The sequence below is a fragment of the Fistularia commersonii genome, chromosome 16, assembly GCF_037954325.1.
Source record: "Fistularia commersonii isolate RoL2024-O1a breed Wild chromosome 16, RoL_Fcom_v1.0, whole genome shotgun sequence".
Classification (NCBI taxonomy): Eukaryota; Metazoa; Chordata; class Actinopteri; order Syngnathiformes; family Fistulariidae; genus Fistularia; species Fistularia commersonii.
This window is the reverse complement of record NC_141299.1, coordinates 11,870,329-11,891,221: the sequence shown is the minus strand read 5'-3', so window position 1 is coordinate 11,891,221 and position 20,893 is coordinate 11,870,329. Positions and strand designations below refer to the sequence as shown.

The 20,893-nt window shown below is 39.9% G+C and overlaps 1 protein-coding gene across 9 annotated transcripts in view; it reads right to left on the bottom strand.

Moving 5' to 3' along the window:
• Positions 1–478: 478 nt before the first annotated feature.
• Positions 479–20,893, bottom strand: part of myo9bl (myosin IXb-like) — a 50,560-nt gene continuing 30,145 nt past the window's right edge. Inside the window, exons 8-45 of one of the 9 annotated variants that reach the window (XM_086162273.1) lie at positions 20,670–20,770; positions 19,263–19,392; positions 19,064–19,153; positions 18,823–18,939; positions 18,599–18,733; positions 17,797–17,918; positions 17,527–17,668; positions 17,185–17,380; positions 16,287–16,362; positions 15,681–15,773; positions 13,944–14,057; positions 13,157–13,196; positions 12,808–12,930; positions 12,624–12,704; positions 12,233–12,343; positions 11,751–11,873; positions 11,477–11,626; positions 11,188–11,348; positions 9,887–10,993; positions 9,653–9,728; positions 9,382–9,485; positions 9,032–9,150; positions 8,204–8,397; positions 8,009–8,116; positions 7,740–7,910; positions 7,261–7,302; positions 7,040–7,151; positions 6,875–6,948; positions 5,980–6,172; positions 5,715–5,843; positions 5,415–5,520; positions 4,368–4,499; positions 4,108–4,231; positions 3,793–3,843; positions 2,918–3,033; positions 2,706–2,842; positions 2,536–2,589; positions 479–2,221 (exon numbers count right to left, since the gene is read on the bottom strand). In XM_086162273.1, the coding sequence (XP_086018399.1) occupies positions 2,576–2,589; positions 2,706–2,842; positions 2,918–3,033; positions 3,793–3,843; positions 4,108–4,231; positions 4,368–4,499; positions 5,415–5,520; positions 5,715–5,843; positions 5,980–6,172; positions 6,875–6,948; positions 7,040–7,151; positions 7,261–7,302; positions 7,740–7,910; positions 8,009–8,116; positions 8,204–8,397; positions 9,032–9,150; positions 9,382–9,485; positions 9,653–9,728; positions 9,887–10,993; positions 11,188–11,348; positions 11,477–11,626; positions 11,751–11,873; positions 12,233–12,343; positions 12,624–12,704; positions 12,808–12,930; positions 13,157–13,196; positions 13,944–14,057; positions 15,681–15,773; positions 16,287–16,362; positions 17,185–17,380; positions 17,527–17,668; positions 17,797–17,918; positions 18,599–18,733; positions 18,823–18,939; positions 19,064–19,153; positions 19,263–19,392; positions 20,670–20,770 (5,214 nt within the window). In that variant the 3' untranslated portion in view covers positions 479–2,221; positions 2,536–2,575. Of the gene's footprint in view, positions 2,222–2,535; positions 2,590–2,693; positions 2,843–2,917; positions 3,034–3,792; positions 3,844–4,107; positions 4,232–4,367; positions 4,500–5,414; positions 5,521–5,714; positions 5,844–5,979; positions 6,173–6,874; positions 6,949–7,039; positions 7,152–7,260; positions 7,303–7,739; positions 7,911–8,008; positions 8,117–8,203; positions 8,398–9,031; positions 9,151–9,381; positions 9,486–9,652; positions 9,729–9,886; positions 10,994–11,187; positions 11,349–11,476; positions 11,627–11,750; positions 11,874–12,232; positions 12,344–12,623; positions 12,705–12,807; positions 12,931–13,156; positions 13,197–13,943; positions 14,058–15,680; positions 15,774–16,286; positions 16,363–17,184; positions 17,381–17,526; positions 17,669–17,796; positions 17,919–18,598; positions 18,734–18,822; positions 18,940–19,063; positions 19,154–19,262; positions 19,393–20,669; positions 20,771–20,893 lie in introns of all 9 variants that reach the window. The other 8 variants (XM_086162274.1, XM_086162267.1, XM_086162268.1 and 5 more) reach the window with 8 other exon arrangements.

Below are 20,893 nucleotides of genomic sequence, written 5' to 3'. Positions count from 1 at the left end.
AGTTCTACTGCACGAATGGTAGAATAAGGAATGAATATTTTCATTTAATGGTTAACACTTGGAGTTTCTTGCTAAAAAGGGCTTTGAAATGTAAAAACATTAAATTATTTGAATAAAGTACCAAAGTTTGGGAAATTTAGCATTGGACAGAAATTTGTATTGTCATTTTACTTGCACTGTTCCTTTTGATATCATATTCTGTTTCTTTGTGCCTAGACCAGTGTTAATTTATGACAGTGCAAAAGAGTATTATCTGAAAGACATTTTAGGGTTTGCATGTTTGTCTAAATTACCGGATGTATGCATGGTGATTGTGTAACATGGAAATCACTGGTCAATAATGGATCTCCTGAGAGCCTCTTGCCCAAGCGTCTTTGTGTACCGTGAAAAGCGCTATACAAATCGTATGTATTATTATTATTATTATAGAAACACTTTTTTGACAATAACAGATAAAAACAGGCGGCAGCCAATACTACAAGCAACATGTTCTCTATTGTCACGTTAATGCTAATAACCATTACAATGAATGTCATTCAGTCCCAACCACTCACTCTGTTACACACTAAACATGGCACATCTTCCTCATGACCCAGACATACATCATTCAACAGCAGTCAGAGAAGAACATTAGTATTACAATTTCACGCAAAGGTAGCCAAAGCTGTGCTTTGGCAGCATCTTTTCATTCATGGTCTGTCCGCAGCCGAGGAGCTGTTCATCTTCGAAACGGACGACCATGGTCTAGGACTTTGAGCTTTAAAGACATCATGGCACGGTTCCTGCATTATGGCTGGGGTTTTTTCTTCTTTTCTGTTTCTGTTTCAAAGGAAAAGTGGCAAGTGCTGCTCTTGTTTCCCTTTGCTTTGCGAAGGCAAATGACTGCCTGACTGATGTTAGCTGTGAGGCAGGTCAAAGCTCAACATGGAAAGAGCCTGTTGTCCATTGTAGCTGATGTGACCAGAATTTTGTACAGCAGTCACAAAATGAATGTTCAAGGCATGTTTTTAAACATGTAGGTTAAGTACAAATTGACACAGAGGAATAAGACATCCAGAAAGACCACTAAATGACATTATCAAGGCACAAGCTAGTATTTCTGTGAACGCGATGGTTTCACTTGTTCATTAAGAGAACTAAGACATGGAAAAGTGCGACTGGAACCTGCAATATTTTCTTGAATTAGCACACATGTATTAACATATCAAATCTGCTGGTTCATTAATAGAAGGCTATAGAAAATACAGCCTTGGTCCTGAATGGACTGTAACCACAAAAAAAAAATTATAAAATGATAGAAAAGGTGCTTGGTAACAATTTGTCCCATTTTCTTTACTGTCACTTAAGATGAGGGGACTTTAGAAAAAAAATCTGCAGTTCCTTAATTAGTTTCCGCTGGCAACCACAAATAGAATTGCTTGAAATTGCTGTCCCTTCAATTAGCTATAGGTCCGCAGTGGTCATTGTGCCCACATAATCTCCTTTTTATTCATTCAAAGAGGTGATGATCCACTGCTGATTCTAGGTTTTGGATCCACTCTTGGCTTTCGGCAGTCAATAATTGTTTAGGTTACCATTTTCATGTTTTTCCTTCTGACCACAAAGAGGTTGTTAACTGTTTTCATCGCACCACTTTGTGTTTTTTTTTCTCCCGATCTGCCAGACAGGATCTGTCAGACATCATCATCCATAAAAGGTATGTCTGGGTCAGAAAAACGTCTTGTGTCATCTGAGACATGCGTGTCTGCGTGCTGTGGACTGGGTGTCGCTATGGAGATGGAAGAGGAAGACGTCGAGGGGCGACATGAGGAAAAATGCGGTAACAGCTCACAGTCATTGTTGTCATGGATGTATAGGGACTGGGTGCTGCCCTTGCGGCGGCCAGACTTTTCTCTTCTCTTGATCAAATTGTGAAAGGGGTGATGTCCCAGAAAGGGGGAGTTGTGAGCTGGACCAGATGCCACAGCCTGGGATACAACACCTGGGGGGAGTTTCACTGTGCCTGGGATAATCGGATTCCGACGGTGAAGTGGATGCCTGGCGGAGGTATGGGAGGATTCTGATGCTGAGGAGGCAAAGCAGGGCAGAGAAGAGCACGAGCTAGAAGATGTGATGACTGGGAAAGAGATATGTCCACCAGGGACTTTACATCGCTGTGCCAGGTCAGGTGGTTTTGGTGGGCAAACTGGTCTGTATCTCTTTAGTTGAACGCCAACTTGTCCTGGAAGAGACGGATACAAGAGGGATTATGGGAGTGGAAGACTGAATCTGTTGCAGCTCCTGGTCTGAATCACACAGCAATCCTAAGAGGGTGGAGGGAAATGAAAGACCATGCAACCATGTTACCTTCCGCACAATTTTTTTTTCATTTCCGGAAACAATGAATAGGCATTTGACATTGTGCTGATTAATTTGGTTTAGATTAGAGCATGCTTTCGTGCCCGTCATGCATTTACATGCATACATTGGTGTGCTGACGTTTGCACGTAAAACAAGCACACACGAACACAAAAACACGGTTGCTGTTCCTCCAACCTGCTTTGTTACAGAGCAGACGGCACCATTCCCATCACCATCACTGGTCCAGACCTGCACCACAAAAGACAGGAAGGGCCCCATCCCAGCGGCCCCGCAGTCAAGTCAGAAACCCAGGAGGAACAAAAAGATAGGAGAACGGACAGTCGGGACTTTACCTTCATACTGACCTTCAAGCTCTGAATTGTGGGCTGAAGGGCGCTGCTCATCTAATAGACTCTCTGAACTAAGTGAGGCTTCAGAGTCCAGGTTTTCCTGGTCAGAACCAGGCTGCTCCATTTCAGGCAGTCGACAGACCAAGTCGTCTCTGGATGACACACCATATTAAATCAGACTGTGGAGTGTGGCTGTGAAAGTTTATGAGAGAAAAAAATATCTTTACTTCTCCTGTTTGATGGACTTGATGCGTTCCACCAGGTTCTTCTCAGCCTCTGTGTCAGAGTCTAGAGGCTCATTCTCAGGGACGACTCGCAGATCAGAACTGACCTTCTCATGCACCTGCAAAGCAAAGAATTACAATTATACCTCAAACAACTCATGCAAACAACAGTCATCATATGATCAATTAACATAGAATAATTCATTTTGTGAGAATAGCACAGGAGCCATTAAATGTATCCCTCTGTAAATGACTGAACCATTTGAAATAGACGTCAACTTTTGTTAGTGAGGATGAATAAAGAGCTGGGAGGAAAGTGCCTGTGGTTTCATGCATCTACACATGATTTTTGATAGCATTTTTGTCAAACAAAGAATATCTCAGGGAGACAAAAACAAGCTCAACACCACATTGATATATGCCATTAGATGTAATTTTGAAAAATTCCCACAATCCAGGAAACACCCAACCTCTTCACAAATGTCTACCACAGCTTTTAAGAGTGTGTTTTGTAGCATGATGTAAAATATGCATGCTAGCCATCAGGCTTTGTAAGTGTAAGTATTATGACTGACACCAACCCAGAAGCTGCTAGTCCTCACCCAAATCCAACAAGTCTAATCACTGACAGCCTTCACATCACAAGCAGGCTCTAAACTAAACTAAACAAACACAAACATGCAAACCACTACCAGTTAGTATAAAGAATAAAAGGCATTATGGGAAGGTAATGAAATAACAAAAAAAAACAACAACAGCCAAAGCATAACTGCATCGAACATGCCATGCACACATCAGGTCCTTCTGCATGACACACGAAGTGCTACATGGCTACATCTGCTAGATCTACTGTGCCGGGAGAACTGGATGATACATACCACCACTCCTTTGTAAGGAGCTGAGAACCTGAGAGGTAAATGCCAGTAGTGCTAAAGAGAAACAAGGAATATTGGCCATGTTACCCAAGTAGCCTAAAAACACAAACATCTGACACTTGAAGATTTTAAATGATCCAGGAGGATGTTGCTGACAGGTCATGATAAATGTAGTGAATGCAGAGTACATTTACTTTGATAATATTGAATGCTCCTATTCCTTTTCTTTAAAGACAGGGACAAGAGTATACAGAAAGACAACAACTTTGGTGAGTCAGTGGAACAATAAATGAAAAAGAGGTAAATTTTGCTCCTCACGGTGTTTTGTCTCTTGAGTTTGAGTTGGTTGACAGCCAGGGCCTCTGCGTACTCCAGTTGTTCGATCTCTTCCATCCTTTCATTGTAGAGTCTGATCTGCTCACTGATTAGCATCTCCACACACCTGTCAGGAGGGAATACAGTATAGATTTATCCACTAGCTATATGATTCACATGCCAAATATACCTTAGTAATAATTCACAAAATAATAAAAGAGATAATTTATGCAAAGAAAAAATATGTAGTTCCACTGCCTTACGTAGTGGTCTTTGCGACATCTTTCATGCTGAGAAGTGGGTCAGCACCATCTGGGCATCGCAGGATACACGGAGCAAAAACAATGGCCAAGGAGTTGGGGGACATGCGGTTGTGAGCCTCTTCTTTACACACCCTGCAAGGGAAGATATAAGGTAGCAAGTTCAGATTGGTTGAAAATTTGAGTTCATATTTTTTTATCCTCATCAAGAAAAGGTTAATAGAAAATATCTTGCACTTTTTTGTTCTTATTGTATCTTGCAAAGGTTTTAAAGACTATACAGAATACAGCAGTGTTTCCCAACCTTTTGAGCTAGGGCATATATCTAAAACTAGAAAAATCATATGAACACCAGCGAACAAAAATGTCACAAAATATATATTTACTGAAATATAATGAAAATCTAGTCTCAATTTACTTATTAACTTACATGCTTTTTTGTTTTCTTCTGACCACTACTCCTGTTAAGGCCTTCATCTGGGTTGGAATTTTCTCCAGGACCAAGGTCAGATTGACCGCTTACTCTTATCAAATATTTATCCATTGCTATAACGGTACATGGGATGTTGTCTCAAGCACAGCATGACTATGTACTTTTGTATGTTGTGCGATACTGCTCTCTAATGGAAGAGTATGTGATTGTTCTGCCAGTCACAACATGCCGCTCACTTTGCGCATCAATCAGGAGATACTGGATAATCTTCCACGGCGCATGTGATGATTTCTCACTGCACATTTATGTGCCAAAGTACAGTGGTTGGGAAACACTGGGAAAGAGTGAAATTACTCTGTTTATGATCCTTGTTGGAACCCAATGACTAATAGTTAATTGATGATGCATGGATATGTAACAATATTGTCATATTTCACTTTTTTTTTCTTTTTTTTTTAAAAGCAGGCCATGTGATAGACCTATAAAATGTTAATTTGACAGAGTTAATGAGGTATATGCCCTTTGCAAACAACTAAAGGGTAAGCGAAGATCAGGAAAAATTCTTGGGAGGACACAGGACTTTATGGACTTTTATTGACATTGGAGTGGATCCATACCGAACAAGGTGGAAAACAAGACGCTCCAATGTGTTGAAGTTTGCTGTTGGAAGCTCTTCTAGCACTTTGTAGATGGCATAAAGCTGCTCCTGCTTCTCTGGCAGTTCTGCCGAAAGAAAACATACAATATCCTTTATGATAAAGAACACCAATTCAATTTTATCTTAATCAGGCAGCATCCTCAATAAATATATACTTGTTGCTTCAAACACAATAAATGTCACAGGAAGAATCCTCACAAACTGTTATATTTGATGACTTTGTGAAATTCTATCCAGTGATGAAGAGTCGCCCACTCACCTACTGCATGCAGGAACTCATTATAATGAGTGAAGGTCATGAGTGGGTCTGGCAGTTCTCTCAACCACTGCTTTACCAGCCCAGTCACAGTGTGGATTGGATAGTCCTCAAGGCAGACCAGGTGGGGGTCTGAATATGTCAACAGCACAAATTTAGAGGTGAAAAGAAAAAAAAATTCCATTTTGCTAAGTCAATTACAGTCAATGTAAAAATATCCCATTCATCATCATCAGTTGAACCTTAATTTCAAAGAGAGGGTTCTAACCAGTGTCTAGTCGCTGGTGGAGCTCTTTCATGCGATTGGCTGAGCCAGACTTGCGATAGATGCCCTCGGTGTAGAGGCCATGCATTTCCACATGCTCCAGCATAATCTCCAGCACCATGGGCACTGGGTTCTTTTCCGAGACCAGATAACCCACACGCACCCCAAAGTGCTGACCATTGAACTCTTCATCGCTCTGTGGATGGAACGAGACAAAAATGGTCTGTGAGAATTCCATTGTTCATTTGCAATGAAATTTCAGTAGGATCAGGAATGAGTCCATCAGAGGGACAGAATATGTTAGATGTATTGATGAGAAGGTCAGAGAAGCCAGACTGAGATGGTTGGGTCATGTACAGAGGAGGGATAGTGAATATATTGGTGGAAAGATGCTGGAATTGGAGCTGCTAGACAGGAGGTCTAGAGGAAGACCAAAGGGAAGATTTATGGATGTAGTGAGAGAGGATATGAAGGTAGTTGGTGTGATAAAGAAGGGTACAGAGAATAGATGGAATAGAATAGATGGAATGGAATAGATGGAAGAAGTTGATTTGCTGTGGCAACCCCTAGAGGGAAAAGCTGAAAGGAGGAGAAGAAGATTTGCGATGACATTTCATTAAAAAAAAATCCCATAATATTCAGGTCAATTACTTTTACAATTTAGTGTGAAAACACATGTCCTTAAAAATTGTCTGAAAGCTTTACTTTGAATGTTCTTACAGATCCTGCTCAGAGGGTGCATTCCTCCTTAAATCACAATATGCTGGGATTTTCTGAACTCTTGATGTTTCTCGAGCCAGAGTTTCATTAAATTAATATCTAAAATAAAACTATTTTAACATTGGCTGGTGAAATGAGAAGCATTTTTACTTTCGGTTACTTTTGAATTAAAACATACCTTTTTGGCACAGAAGGTGGCACAGTCAGTGCCTATTTTGCAGAGGCACTTTTTGTGGCAAACCATTTTGCAATCTGTAAAACAAGTTTTATTAGTTAGGTTAATTTTAGGATTTGTACAGATACCTGAATAAAACCCAAGATAAGAACGATGATCTCTACTCACAGCTGCACATGTAGGCTTTCTCCATGGTCCAGATGTAAGAAGTACACTGATCACATGACTGCATGATGCTGACCTGGTAGTGGATGAAAACATGATCCAGGGGGCTCTCCATCTAAAAGGGCAGACAACAATTTAATGACTGAATCAATTATTCAAAATGACAGTAAATTGCATTTGATTATTAATTGCACAACAGTATGTTTAGTAAATATTGAACTTACACTTTTGTCTTTTTTTCGCCTCTTTTTTCTGGCTTTTGCAGGCTGAAATACAAATGGACATTCATGAAGGAACAATTATGGAAAAAGTAATTAAATTTGCAGACTTTGGAAAATTGGATGATAAGAAAACTTTATTTTGATATTCTGATCTATATAGGTACAATGTCTTGGGCGGTACGGTGGTACAGCGGGAAGCGCTTCCGCCTCACAGCACGATGGACCCTGGTTCGATTTCTGATTTTCCTCCCACAGTCCAAAAACATGCAGCAGTTAATTGGTAAAATTGCTCAGATGTGCGAATGAAAGCGTGTATGGTTGTCTGTCTGTTTATGTAGCCCTGGGATTGACTGGCGACCAGTCCTGTGTGTACGCCACCTCATGCCCAATGGCAGCTGGGATAGGCTCCAGCATAGGACAGTTGGACAAGTGGTAGACAATGGACGGATAGATGGATATAGTTTCTGTTAAATATGTTTCACCTTTGTAGGCTCAGCCTCCTCCTTCTTCATCTCCCCCCTGATGAAGCCATCCAGCACAGACTGGAACAGGTTGACCACCAACTGAACTTCTCCCTTCTGCTGTTCACCTGCCAGATGCATCACCTTGTTCTGGTAGCCGGTCATCAGACCTTTATAGCCAATCGTGAGTTTCTGGAAATGTTTAGAGGATTTGAGAAAAAATGAGGATGACAATGTTGAATGAATAAATGGGTCTATGTGCGGAGGGAGAGGGCAGCAGAGAGACTTACCGGGAGTGAATACATGGCTTTGATAGTCTCTCTGAACTGCATGGTAGCTCTTACAAAGATGGACTCTGTGGCTGATAGCGATTTCCCCCTGGAGCGGAAATCATTTACCTACATAGGAACAATCACAAACATGAGTAAAATGTATTTTATTTTATTTTTCCAGAAATGGGGCAACATTTGACGACTTTCATTTACCTGGTTGCCAAGAAACTCATCGAGGTGACGTAGCTCATTGGCATTAGTAATCTCCCGATCCAGAGAGGCATTCCACTGCTCTGAGACTCGTGTGGCCCGACTGATCTTTATGGTCGGGTTTCGCCCTAGAGGTTTACCAGCTCGGTCTCCATGAGGCTGTGAAACAGGTCTGGGTGGGTGTCCAGATGCTGGGGCTGGAAGGGGAAGGGAGTCAAGTTATTTTTGATATTAATGCAGATTGAGCCTTCAAGGGCCAGTATTTTTTTTTAAAATAGGAAGAGAACAAATGAAGACATTCATTGTCTATCCTGCTTATTTTACACTTGTATAACCATTCACTCATTCATTTAAACTTCTGGGCAATTAGTCTTCAATTTACATCTGCATGTTTTTGAACTCTGAGAAGAAACCGGAGAACCTCGGTAAAAATTAAGCAAACACTGGATAACATGACCAATGCCCATCTTGCCACCCTTTCTGACTGAGGTGAACCTCAGCACTTAAGCATAGAATGGTGCTGACAGTTTCCTTGGCAAAAAAATTCCATGAGATGCTTTTTTTCCCCCAATTAAGTGTCCTGAAAAATGTAGTTTCTCTTTAAAGATTTTGGCATGTCACATCTTTTTAAGATAAGTCCTTAATTCTAAAATGGATAACAATGTAGAGAACAAGTAATGAGATTTTGATCACAACTGCCATGTAACAACATACAGTCCTTGAAAAGATGAATAATAATTAAACGGTTAGAAGTTTATTTAAAGGACAGCACTCAAGGTTAGCTGCCCTGGAATTTTGGACAGATGGCATGAAGATTGATGTGATGTTTACCTTCCCCTCCTATTGGCTTTTCACTGAGCGTCTGAGCAATGGTCAGCTCTCCGTTGTCTGGAGTCTGGGCCTCTTTGTGTGGTCGCTTTTTCAAAATCTTACTGAAGAAACCACCTGACCTGCAGTGTTCAGAGACATGAGAGAGCCTTAAAGTAATATTCATGCACCTTGCTATGTGCCTCAGTATACTGTCAAATCCAATGGAGAGATTTATGAGGGGGGGATTAGCTAGTTATATTTAGCTGTAATAGCAGACTGTGGTTTTAGTTTTTTTTTTTTTTTTTTCCTTCCTGTTTCAAAGAGTATCTTTGTTAAATTAAATCACCAGGGCTGAATTCTCAGGGCCATACCTGTCTGGTGTGGATGGGATAGTCTGGGGTGATTCTTGCTGCCCGGTCGTATCGTGGTTCCTCCTTCGAAAGGAGCTTCTTCTACAGCTATCAGTGTGGGTCTCCTGAGAGCAAATTGTCGACAAAACGCAAACAATTAAAAACAAAAAAGGATATATCACTCAAAGCCTCTACCACAACTTGTCAAGACTCAAATGACAATGGAGGAACTTTACAAACATTTCTAATTTTGTGAAACCTTTTTGCAGTTAGAAAAATCAATGAAAAGTACCTCTTTCATTGAAATGGCACCAGAACCCTCTGAACCTGGAGACAAACTGTCAATTGAAGAAGAAGCTGTTTCACGTCTGTAATAGAACAAAAACAATAAATGTAAATAATGGCAATTGTTAATTGCAACTGTATAATTAAATGCGACACTGAATGAGAACACCTGACACTTGGAAGAACAAGTTTCAAAGTTCACAATTTATATTACAGTTGGAATTATGACAGAAAGACGTACAATGGCTGTTTCTTTCTTTGATCCTCTCTGTTGTGAGATGGAGTAGGGCTTATGCTTTCAGATTGGCCGTCACTTCTCCTCCCCCTCCACTTTTCGGGCTTCTCCTTTATCGCTCCAGGACGGCGCTGCAGGCCAACAGCTCCAATTCCCTCCCCCTGGCAATTTTTATCAGGTGGAGGGTCAGCAGGTTGCAGTGACAATGTAGTTGGACGAACAGGAGCAGCAGAAGAAGAGGAAGGTTTCTTCTCTCCAGAGTCATCCTTCAATTTCCAGGCCACGAAGGTGTAATGGTCTAGTTCCTTGCTCTCCACACACTCCTTTAGCTTTACTTTTTCTTGGCTTTTCTTCTTTGGTATTGATATCTGATCAACACACGGGGCTAAGGAAGAGGCAGCTCTTTCAGTCTCTCTCTGGTTGTGCTCCAATCCCCTTTGCCTCCTCTGCTCTCTCTTCTCCTGGCTTCGGGAAGACTGGCCCTTAGCTTGAGGTCGTACTCTTTTTTGTTCGGAATGAAACTGCGTGTCAGATCCCTCACCAGGAGCTGCTGAAATTAGTGCATTGGAGGTGACTACGTCAGAAGGCGGCCCTGAATCTGAGTGATCTTGGGTTTGATTATCCAAATCCTCCTCTTCTCTCTCATCCAGCTGGGGTCCAGCCTCAGCCTGAGTACCGTTGGCCTCGAAATCAGACCTACAAGATACAGTTTCACCTTCATCCTCCTCTGCTTTCATAGGCCATTCATCCTCCTCTTCAGTGTGTGTGCTTGTCGTAGCCTCCCCATCATCCTCACATCTCTCGTCCTGTGCTAATTGAACTGGGATGCTGTCATCCAGCATCTCCTCTGTGACCAGCTCTATATCTTGATCTTCTCTTGTTTGAGGCTCCCTGGCCAGTCTTTTCTCTTCTTCAGCTTTCATTATTTGTCTGGCTTCTTCAGCCTGAGCCTCCTGTTCTTTCCTGGCAGCTTCTTCTGCTCTCCTAATTTCCTCCTCTTCTGCCTTTCTTCTTGCTTGCTCCTCTTCTGCTCTCCTCCTTTCCTCTTCTGCTTTTTTAAGGGCCATTTCATCTTCCTCTCTTTTCCGTTTCTCCTCACGTATGGACTGGCACCTGAAACAAGTGAAAAACATATGATTCAAACTCGACAGTCTAATCTAATATCCTGTTCAGAATGTTTTCACGCGAATAAAGAAAACAGATTAAAGATCTAATCAGAAAACAGAATGTCCACCGTTGGAGGCCCTATTGTTGTTATCTGATTTGTATTCAAATAGAAGACCAATAGCTTTGTCGAGGTTTGTTACCTCCTTCTTGCTGAGTGGCCTCTGACCAGAGCTTGTATTTTTGTTGCACCCTGTCTTTGCCGGTGAAAATCTGATCTCTGTCTATGGCCTCTCCAAACTGCCTGAATTAGTGTAGCTGCTTGCCGTCTTTGTTCCTCCTTGCAGAACCTGCGCCATGAACGCTAAGAGGGAGGGAAATAAACCAATTGATATTGATTTTTGATTATTGATATTGTAAAAAAAGATCAGGGCAAGAAAAAAAATTGGATTCACAAGTCTGACTGCCAAAATCTGAATTTGCTGTGATTACTTGAATCAAGATTGCAGCTTGTCGCATGTCCAGAAACTCCTTCCTCTGAAGCCGAGCTCTGAACCAGCGTTGGAGGAAGATGATTTTTCGCATTACATCCTTGTGCAGGATGTCCTGCAACTTTTGTCGCTCCAGCTCTTTCAAAAACACCTGCAAAAAGTGCACAAACCAGATAACATGAGCACACCTTGAAAACTAAAAAACTTATTTACTTTAAGAATTAGCTTGGTATGAGGCACTAAAAATAGTGCTCTCATAATCCCGGACATTTCACCTTTGTTTTGCCAATCTGGTACGTTGTCGGGTCCATACCCATCTTCTCAAGCAGAGCTGATATATCGTCCTTGGCAGCAGTGGCCTTCTTTGGAAGCAAAACCCTGAATTGCTCTATGAATTCCTATAGGTAAAGGCAATAAAAACATTAACAGTAAGACATAATGCAACATATCAAGTCAAAAATAAGAAGCTCGAAAAATATCTCTAACACAATATACAGTTTTTTTTAAATAGAAAAGCCATTGAATTTATCATTATGACATATAAAACAGTTGAAAGGTTTTGTGAGTGAAGTAAACATTTAGATATCAAAAAGATAAAAGCATTATTTGCTAGACATGGGTCTATACTTATACTTTTACCATGCGTGGTCTCATTGCTGTGCGGCTCTCTAATACTGAAATTTGGCTCCGGACACATGGGTAGAGACAATCTATTGTATAACTGAGATTATATCAACAATCAAGAAAAACTCAGTACCTGGAATGTGTACTTTGCTCCATAGCCTGACCTCCTGATACGAACAGTGTCCAACATTCCTGTGTAACGCAGCTGCTGGACCACCAAGGCCTCATCTAGATGCATTTCCCTCTGCTCAAATTCAGCCACAAGAAACATATCTGATTATGCATAAGATATGTAAACTATAATGTATAACGAGAAATATATTCAGCCTACAGTAAATGAGGCAAAATTAAAGGACATTTTAGCTTAGCACCTTAAAGAACATTTAGAAACACAGGATATAGGGGTTTTAACTAAATTGTGGAAAATGTGTATCATATGTAATACATAATGAGATCACTTGATGTCACTTCATCCAGTACACTAGTCTTACAAGTTTTTAGTGCCTCTTCAAAATGAGTCTTACCTTCTCAGCATTGGAACGGATGCAGCGAATAAAGAAAGGCTCTGCTCTGTTCAGTGTTTCCAAGAGTTTTGTCAACGAGTTCTACAGAAAGTAAAGAATGATCCACAGAGCTTCAACCTTCTATTTCTGGCAGATAAATTAATTTTTGGGTAACTTAAGTGAATACAGAAGCAGCTAGTATTACCTGGAACTGGGCGCTGATGCTGGGGGGTTTCTTCTTCTTGTGCAGATGGAGAAGAGATTTGGTAGTACGGTCATGCAGCGTCAGACCCACAATAAACTTTAAAGACTGAGAATCTAACAAACTCTGCACAGAAACAAAAATTTCAACACATTAATACAATATTATGCAAGACTTGCATTTATTAATATAAATCTTTGACACACACAATACATGTAAATAAACCACAATACCACAAGACACAATTTGATCAATATTCAACATTTACAGCTAATTGTGCAAAAAAAAAATATCAAACACTACAAAGCCCCAAAGCCTTGGACATAAGATTTCATATTTTTATTGGCGTTACCTTGGGAATGATCTGCTTCTGTTTGATGTTTTTATTTTTCCTGTTAAAAGAGGAAAAAGGATGGGTCATTGAATCAATCGTGTGAACAATAAAAGGATGGGAGCGAAAGAGAAGTGGGTGAAATCTCAAGAATCTGGGTTACTATAGATGGGTGGATGTCTTCATGCACTGCCAGATAGTAATCAATTCATGGGTTGCATCAAGAAGGTAGGATGACTGATGGGTGGAGACAAAGCTTGATAGAATAAGAGGCGATGGATGATGGACAGGACGAAGAGAGTTTGCTGAAGGAAATAGGATGTACACTCTAAACCCACGATCATAGTAGAAACTAAGCATACAGACAGACATGCTTGACTTGTAACATCAAAATGTAGAAGGATACAAAATGTAGGCCAATAATCAGTGTTAGACAACTAAACTGTCAAACATATGCCTTACATGCCTGCACAGTCTTTTAATGATAATTCATGCTGCAGTTATCGGAAATACACAAGGCTTGCAGCTTTAGCCTTCAAGACATCTTGATAGTATCTACAGAAAGATGTAATACTGTCAGGTAATGATGAAACAAGAAGCGTTTTGATGTTTCATTTTAGTGGATTAGTGTCATAAGACAATCCATTGAGAAGAGAAATAGCACTGTCATTTTATCTCTAACTGGTATTAAATGTTTTTTTTCCCCTTTAAAATGGGCTGAAGTTGTTCTCTACTGCTCTCTGGACAGAAAGATTTCACAGGAAATCACTCTAAAAAGTTCTTGCACCAGGTCTGTCTGCAGACTCACTGGAGGACGTGTCGAGGGAAGCGGAGGCGACCCCAGGATTGCAGCAGTTTGCGAGGGTCCTCACCATCCATCTGCAAGTTCTTAATGGAGCTGATGATCTGTGCATGCATGTCTCTGATAACACCAAACAAACCCAGTGAGGAGAGGGAAGGAGAGGGGAATAGGAAAATTGAGGGGAGATACACGAAAGGATAGGAAGGAGGAGGAAGGAACAAGAAAAAAAAAAGGGTCACACAGTTAGCACACCTCAGAAGGAAAATAGAACACACACCACCAGCTACCAAAGAAAGAAACACAACACTGCAGGATAGTTGGGGGTCTGATTTAAATTTGTGGAAAAGTGACCGACAACATGTATTCTCTCCCCCATGTGTGTTTACATATATACATATGGAATCCACAAGACACATTAGACCACCCAACAATTCTGTTACACCCCTTTCAAGAACAGAGAAGGAGAAAAATTAAGAGAGATCTGAGCTTAGTGGGAGTATTCACACCAGTATCACTGCCACTGTGGTGGTAGTTAACATGCAGAGCTGAGATGATTTTTGGTTTTGCTGCCCATCTGTTGTCATGCTGGAGCTGTTACTGGCTGTGTTGTTACTGGTGAGTCTGTCATATTTTGGGGCACTTAAATAGGAACTGATGTTACACTGGACGCCGGTTCTGGTGAGGTTAATACAGAGGTTTCTCTGTGTCCATGCACATCTACTCTCTACTTACCATGACTGACCATGAAAACAGAAGTCAGGCAGGGAAGGAATGAGCAAAATGAAAGAGAGACACCAAAACCAGCCTCTACACTTCTGTCCTTGCAGATGCTGATATTACTAGATCATTGTTTCTGTGTAACAATGTACCATAAGGTTCAATTACATTGTTGACAAAACTACAACCCAGTAATGTCAGATCTGAAAGCAGTAGGGCAGAAGGTCATGGGTCAGAGGGCTCAACGACCTAAAATAATCTCTATGGTTTGGTTCCATTCTGACAAAGCTCACTCCGTTCTGTTTGTCTATATCAAAAGAGACCAATGTATGTGTATGAATCCACATGTGGTTTTAGCCCTTCACGGTTGATCCAAGCGATCTGGCCAGCTAATCAGAGAAGGCCAGGAAAAGCACTTTCCTGTGCTCTATCACAAAAATAATATACACTAGATTTTAGCAGCTCCAGATAAAGACAGGGATAACTTAAAGCGAACATAAGAAAAATTAACATACAGTTCTGTGGTGTAAAAAAAAGTCCTCTTAGGAATTACCGTCACCAAACCTTCATTGTTTTAAAAATATGTTCAAAAAAAGTTTCACATTCTTCTGCTTACAAATGAAAATAATAAAAAATTAAAGAAACAAGGCCCCACTGATCAGCAACTCAATGGGTTTATGAGAGTGAAAATGACATGTATCAAACCCTGCGGTCTCCATTTTACAACTGAACACTTGTGGTAGATCTGGATATTTGACTGGCCTGTTACGTAAGGCTATTCATTACCATCATCGGGAGGCAAAAATAGGGAATGTATTTCAAAAGAATGATGTTCAGCCCTGCTGCAAGAATTAGGCCATGAACTTTCAAGGACACTGCTGATTTTTCCTTCAGTCATGTGGTTGAAAATGGTCTGATTTTAGAATAAGGAGTAAGCTCAAAGAAGGGAGCAAACCAGTTGAGCACATTTCCTTCCTGCTTGGCCTCGTGTCCTTAGTCCTTTCTCCTGTCCACCAATTCACTTACTTCTTACTCTCAAAGCTAGCAAAGATGTCTTCAAAGGCCTCTAGAGGGTGCTCCTCTGAGTGATCAAAGTAGAAATCGAGCATAGACGCTCGTCTGTGGAGGGGAGAGGAGAGAACCGCACATACTGTAGTCACCAGAGTGTCGGGGGGGTAGGAGATTGGGTGACTGAGAGGAGGTGAGAGAAGATTAATTTGTCATGGTGTTTACAAAAATCAGTTGAAATACGCTACAGTAATTTTGAAAACAATTGGCTTTGTCCTCTCGCCCATCAAATCCAGTACCACAAGGTAAATCAGTTCCAAAGCCGGGCAAGAATTTAGAACATTTTCTCTGACAAGAAGCATTTAATTGTGCTTTTTTTATTTTAATGGATGATGTGATACTGCTTCATGATGGCACAATATTATTTTCTCATAATCCTTGTTGAAATACTCCTTCCATGTTTCAAGCATGTATTTTACTTACTGTCAACCACAAAGTGAGCAACACCAATACTCCATGTGAGTTCCTCCACAGGCAAAGTCCAAAAACAACTACAACAATGTGAGACCAAAAAAAAAAAAGAAAAGAAAAAGACAGAGAGAGAGAGAAAGAAGAAAATCTTACTTGTAAATTCTTTCAATTGGAGCATTGGACCGCTGTAGCTCTCCCAGCGGTGTTCTCGAGATTGGACGGACAACACCTACAATAAACAAAAACAAACAACGCTTGTAAAACAAAGGTTTAATGAAGTCACATGATTCCTGAAGTTTCGTTGTATGGAGTTTGTCTTAACTTTATTGGATGTGGTTAATCCACATAGAAATGGCTCCTACGTCAATAAACTACATCTAGGAATAGCAAAAAAGTAAGGAGGATTGAGCACTGCAGGGAAAATATCAAAATCTTCTTAAGCTTCAGTTCTGGTAATTGTATTCTTCTATGTGCTGACCTGGAGGGCTAATTACACAACACAAGGACGCCAACATTCTGAAACTGGGGTATAAGCTGATTAAAGGCACAAAAAGGTAGCACGGCATAGAAGGAACTTACAGGACTGTCTCAGAAAATTAGAATATTGTGATAAAGTTCTTTATCTTCTGTAATGCAATTACAAAAACAAAAATGTCATACATTCTGGATTCATTACAAATCAACTGAAATATTGCAAGCCTTTTATCATTTTAATATTGCATATTATGGCTTACATCTTAAGAAAACTCAAAAATCCTATCTCAAAATATTAGAATATCATGAAAAAGTAATTTTTGTTTTTTTAATTGCATTACAGAAGATAAAGAACTTTATCACAATATTCTAATTTTCTGAGACAGTCCTGTAAATCTGATGTTCTGGACATACAAACTGCAGACATTGCAGAGACTATTGACTGCCGCTTTTGTTAATAGTTTTGTAAAATAATTATGAGAGCTTAATCCATAGAGTATGTTAATCAATCTTCCATTTAAAGTCCTATACACTGCCAATCAGGAGCCATAGTAGGCTGTATGACATTGATTTGTACCTGCAGTCTTTGAAGCCCAAGAGCGACCGGCCTCATTGAAGGCTGCAATGCCTCTAATAGTAGCTCGTAAGATGCCCCATCGAAACATGGCCACGGGGTCCATGCCGATAAGCTGACGCACATAAGCACGGTCGCTGCTCCGCAACAACGCCACGATGTCTGGACGCATGTGGTCTGTGTTTTTCTCCCTGAAATCCTGGACAGGTTTTTAATATTAAAAAGGGAAATTAGAAGGTGTAATAGAAACCAAAAAACGGGTCACAGATGTCCTTAAAGAGACACTTTGAGAATAAATTCTTCATATTTAATGGAAACTGTTGTATTTTTTTTCCTTCCCCTTACCTTTACTTGATATTTGACTTTCCCAGCAAAATGTTGAATAACAAAAGCAGGCTCCATGACTGGTGTCGAGACGAAGTATCTGTTCCCTTGGTGCTGCTGCTTGAATTTAGCTAAAAGTGTCTCATCTGTGGCATGAGGAAAACTAGAGCGTGGGCACAAGGGAGAGACAGGAAAGGAAAAGCAACCGAATTTAATGTATAATAATTTTCATCTTTTCTAAATATTTAAATAATGGTGGAACTACAGTGAATTAACTTCTGCTTTTCTTACTTGCTCTCCTCATCCAAAAGGTAGAGAAGGCCAGTGGGCTTTTTGCTGATGAGATGGATGCAGCCCACATTATCCGTATAGTCAATGTTGTGCCAGGTGATCCCCTCTGCTTGGTACTCCTCCTGTATAACCGATCACTTTGGTAAACTAGTTCACTGATGAAGTATCAACTCATTTATTTTATTTTATAACATTTTGTCAAAGACAATGCTGCAGTAGTGACTGATAAAGTTACACATAATTCCTTTTATCCAATTTCGATGACACACATTCAAGTAGTCAACTTTTTTTTTTTTTTCCCAAAGGTCCCATATCATGAAAAAGGACCACATGGATCATTTTAAATTCCATTATTATACTTAGTGGTCTACAATAAATAACATCTTTGAAATTCCTTTAACAGAGTTTGTCAGTTGCCAATCCACTGACAGATTATTTGAGGGTGGGGGCCAGTGCTGATAATGGATAAAAAACATATTATCCTCCACCCCAGGGAATGCTTCTCTACAAGACAGAAAGTTTTGATGCAAATTGTGTCAAAATAGCAAATCAAATTTCATGGTAACAGTGTTTATGCTGCTGTTCTGCAGAGAGTTGAAGAGATCTTTGCCAAAGAGTAAAATTGATTATGTGTGGCTATGCAAGAATGAAGCCATCAGAGAAAAGAACGTATATATATATATATATATATATATATATATATACGTTTTATTTATTTTTAAGATAACAAATCTGATAGTCTGCTCCTCTGTATTTAATATTAAATTATTTGAGCAGGGGCAAACAGACCAGGACCACTAACCTGCTCCAGATTGAAGATGTGATGGTTGAAGTAATACTGCAACTGCTCATTTGCATAGTTGATACAGAACTGTTCAAAGCTGTTGATCTCAAAGTCTTCAAACCCAAAAATATCCAGGACACCAATGGACAGACACTGAAAAAGAGGACAATATCAACAGTGAGAAGGATGATGAAGAACAAAGGTGCTGTGTTGGTCTGTTTGTAGTGCGTATTTTTTCTCACCGGGACAGATTCCTCCATGTCTTTCTTGTTGAGGAGAGCATGATTGATGCGTAGGACAATCCAGTCAAATAAGGCGCTATACAAAGATTTAGCCATGGAGTCTCTGGCTGTGATAGCCTAATGTGAGAAGAAGTGTTTCACATTCGGTTGGTTAATGATCAGCATTTTGATTTTAGATAAGAGTGCATCACAAACATCTAAGGAAAAACACATGTATATGAGCAGAATGCCAGTGCTTTACCTCAGAGTGGCTGTAAGGGAGGATCAGTTTATCGTTGACTGTCACTGTTTTCCTCTTTGTTAGTGCTTCAACCAGCAGCTCTTCTTTAACCTAAATAGCCCACAAAGTTAAATACAGGGAATGAAAAACAGTCCCAAAATGAAGTTAAAGTGGTAAAGTAAATCTTATAAAAGCAGAATTATACAAAATAACAGGTTACCTTTAACAAGTCAGAAAGAGTAGTAAGCACTTCTGATGGTCCCACGTCCAACCCTTCATCTCTGCCAGTTGACTTTTTCCTGTAAGTCACGTTGCCCAAATACAAGATGGCCGAAAGCACAGAAAAGATCCTGCAACACAATTTATAAAATAATGTGTAACTCTATACAGCAAACACAAACAACAGTCATAAAAAAATAATTTAATGCACTGGAACTACACTGGAAAGATCAGCTTTGATTTCAAACACCCTTTGCACGGGCGAAGAGTCCAAGAATCAGCTTCTTCCCCAGGGTTGTGAAAACTGCTGTAAATCTGAACTGAAACTGAACACACTTTACTTTGCACTTTACATTTACATTTGAGGGACATTCTGTCATGGTAATGATAAAATGTCTGTAAGGAATGAATGTCTTTTCTGCTGTTTAGTGCAATATTTATATTTCATTTTAATACTACTTATAATTTGTATTTTGTAACACACTTACGCCGCTGTGAAAAGGAGTGCTATTAGACAAAATTTCACAATACAGGAATGTGTAATGTTTATAAACATCCTCTTGCATTTAAATCTGATTTATTTAAAAGGCATTAAGAAAATCTTCTTGAAAATGGTTATCCGACCTGTTAAATTGTTTCACTTAGAAGCATAATGTTGGACAAAAATTAGCATGACTACTTGAGTATTGAGCAACATCTTTTACTTTACACAGGCATCTTTTCCTTCACTTCAGCAAAATGCTAAAAAAGCCATCATTTTGAACCCCACGCGTGTATAAAGCAGGCATAGCAGTTCATTTTCATTATGATTTTGTATTGAACATATACATTTTTTACAAATATCTAGTAAAGTGTACTATACTATCTGCATCAAAATATGCCGTCAAACTTGACCTTTTAGGCCCTTTTTATACCAGCATTAAATATTTCAAGAGTAAATCACATATGCCAAGTACTTAATATAGATCAAACAGCTCGAGCTAAAAAAAAAAAAACATTTCAAAAGACCAGAAACTATTTTAGTTCCAACAACTGTACTCCTGTAGCTACTACAGAACCGAAGAACGCGCTCAGTATCCTTTTACTGCACAAACACAGTACTTGAGCCCAAGCTCAATTTAAAATGGTTTAGAGTGATGGCTGTTTTTACAGCTTTGTTTGGAGAACTTCAAAATTGGAACACAAAGCGAATAGATAGCTCCAAGTCAGAGGTCCCAATGTTGTCGTCTCACATGGAGAAATGAAGCTGGCAAACTTACCTATGACATATTCTATGTCACTTCAGCCATCCTGACAGCAAGAGCACAAATGTGAAAATCCCTTGACACCGTAGTTGTCAAGAGTTTGCTCCTGTGTGATACTCAAACTGTCTGGGGATAACAACACCTCCCAGGTTTAATATACTCACTGTTTCTTGGTGGCTGGGAGGAAGCCAACCATCTCCATTGCCTGCTGGAGCCTTTCAAACTCATGATGCAGGTCTTCCTCTTCTTCAATCTTAAAGTTTTGCTATAGAAACAGAAAATATTGAGATAGAAAAAATTAGAGCAAAAACCCAAAACGGATTACCCCAAATCCAAAATTTCATTAATAGAGTTGAAACCTTACTGCTTTGATATAAAAGATTTTGAT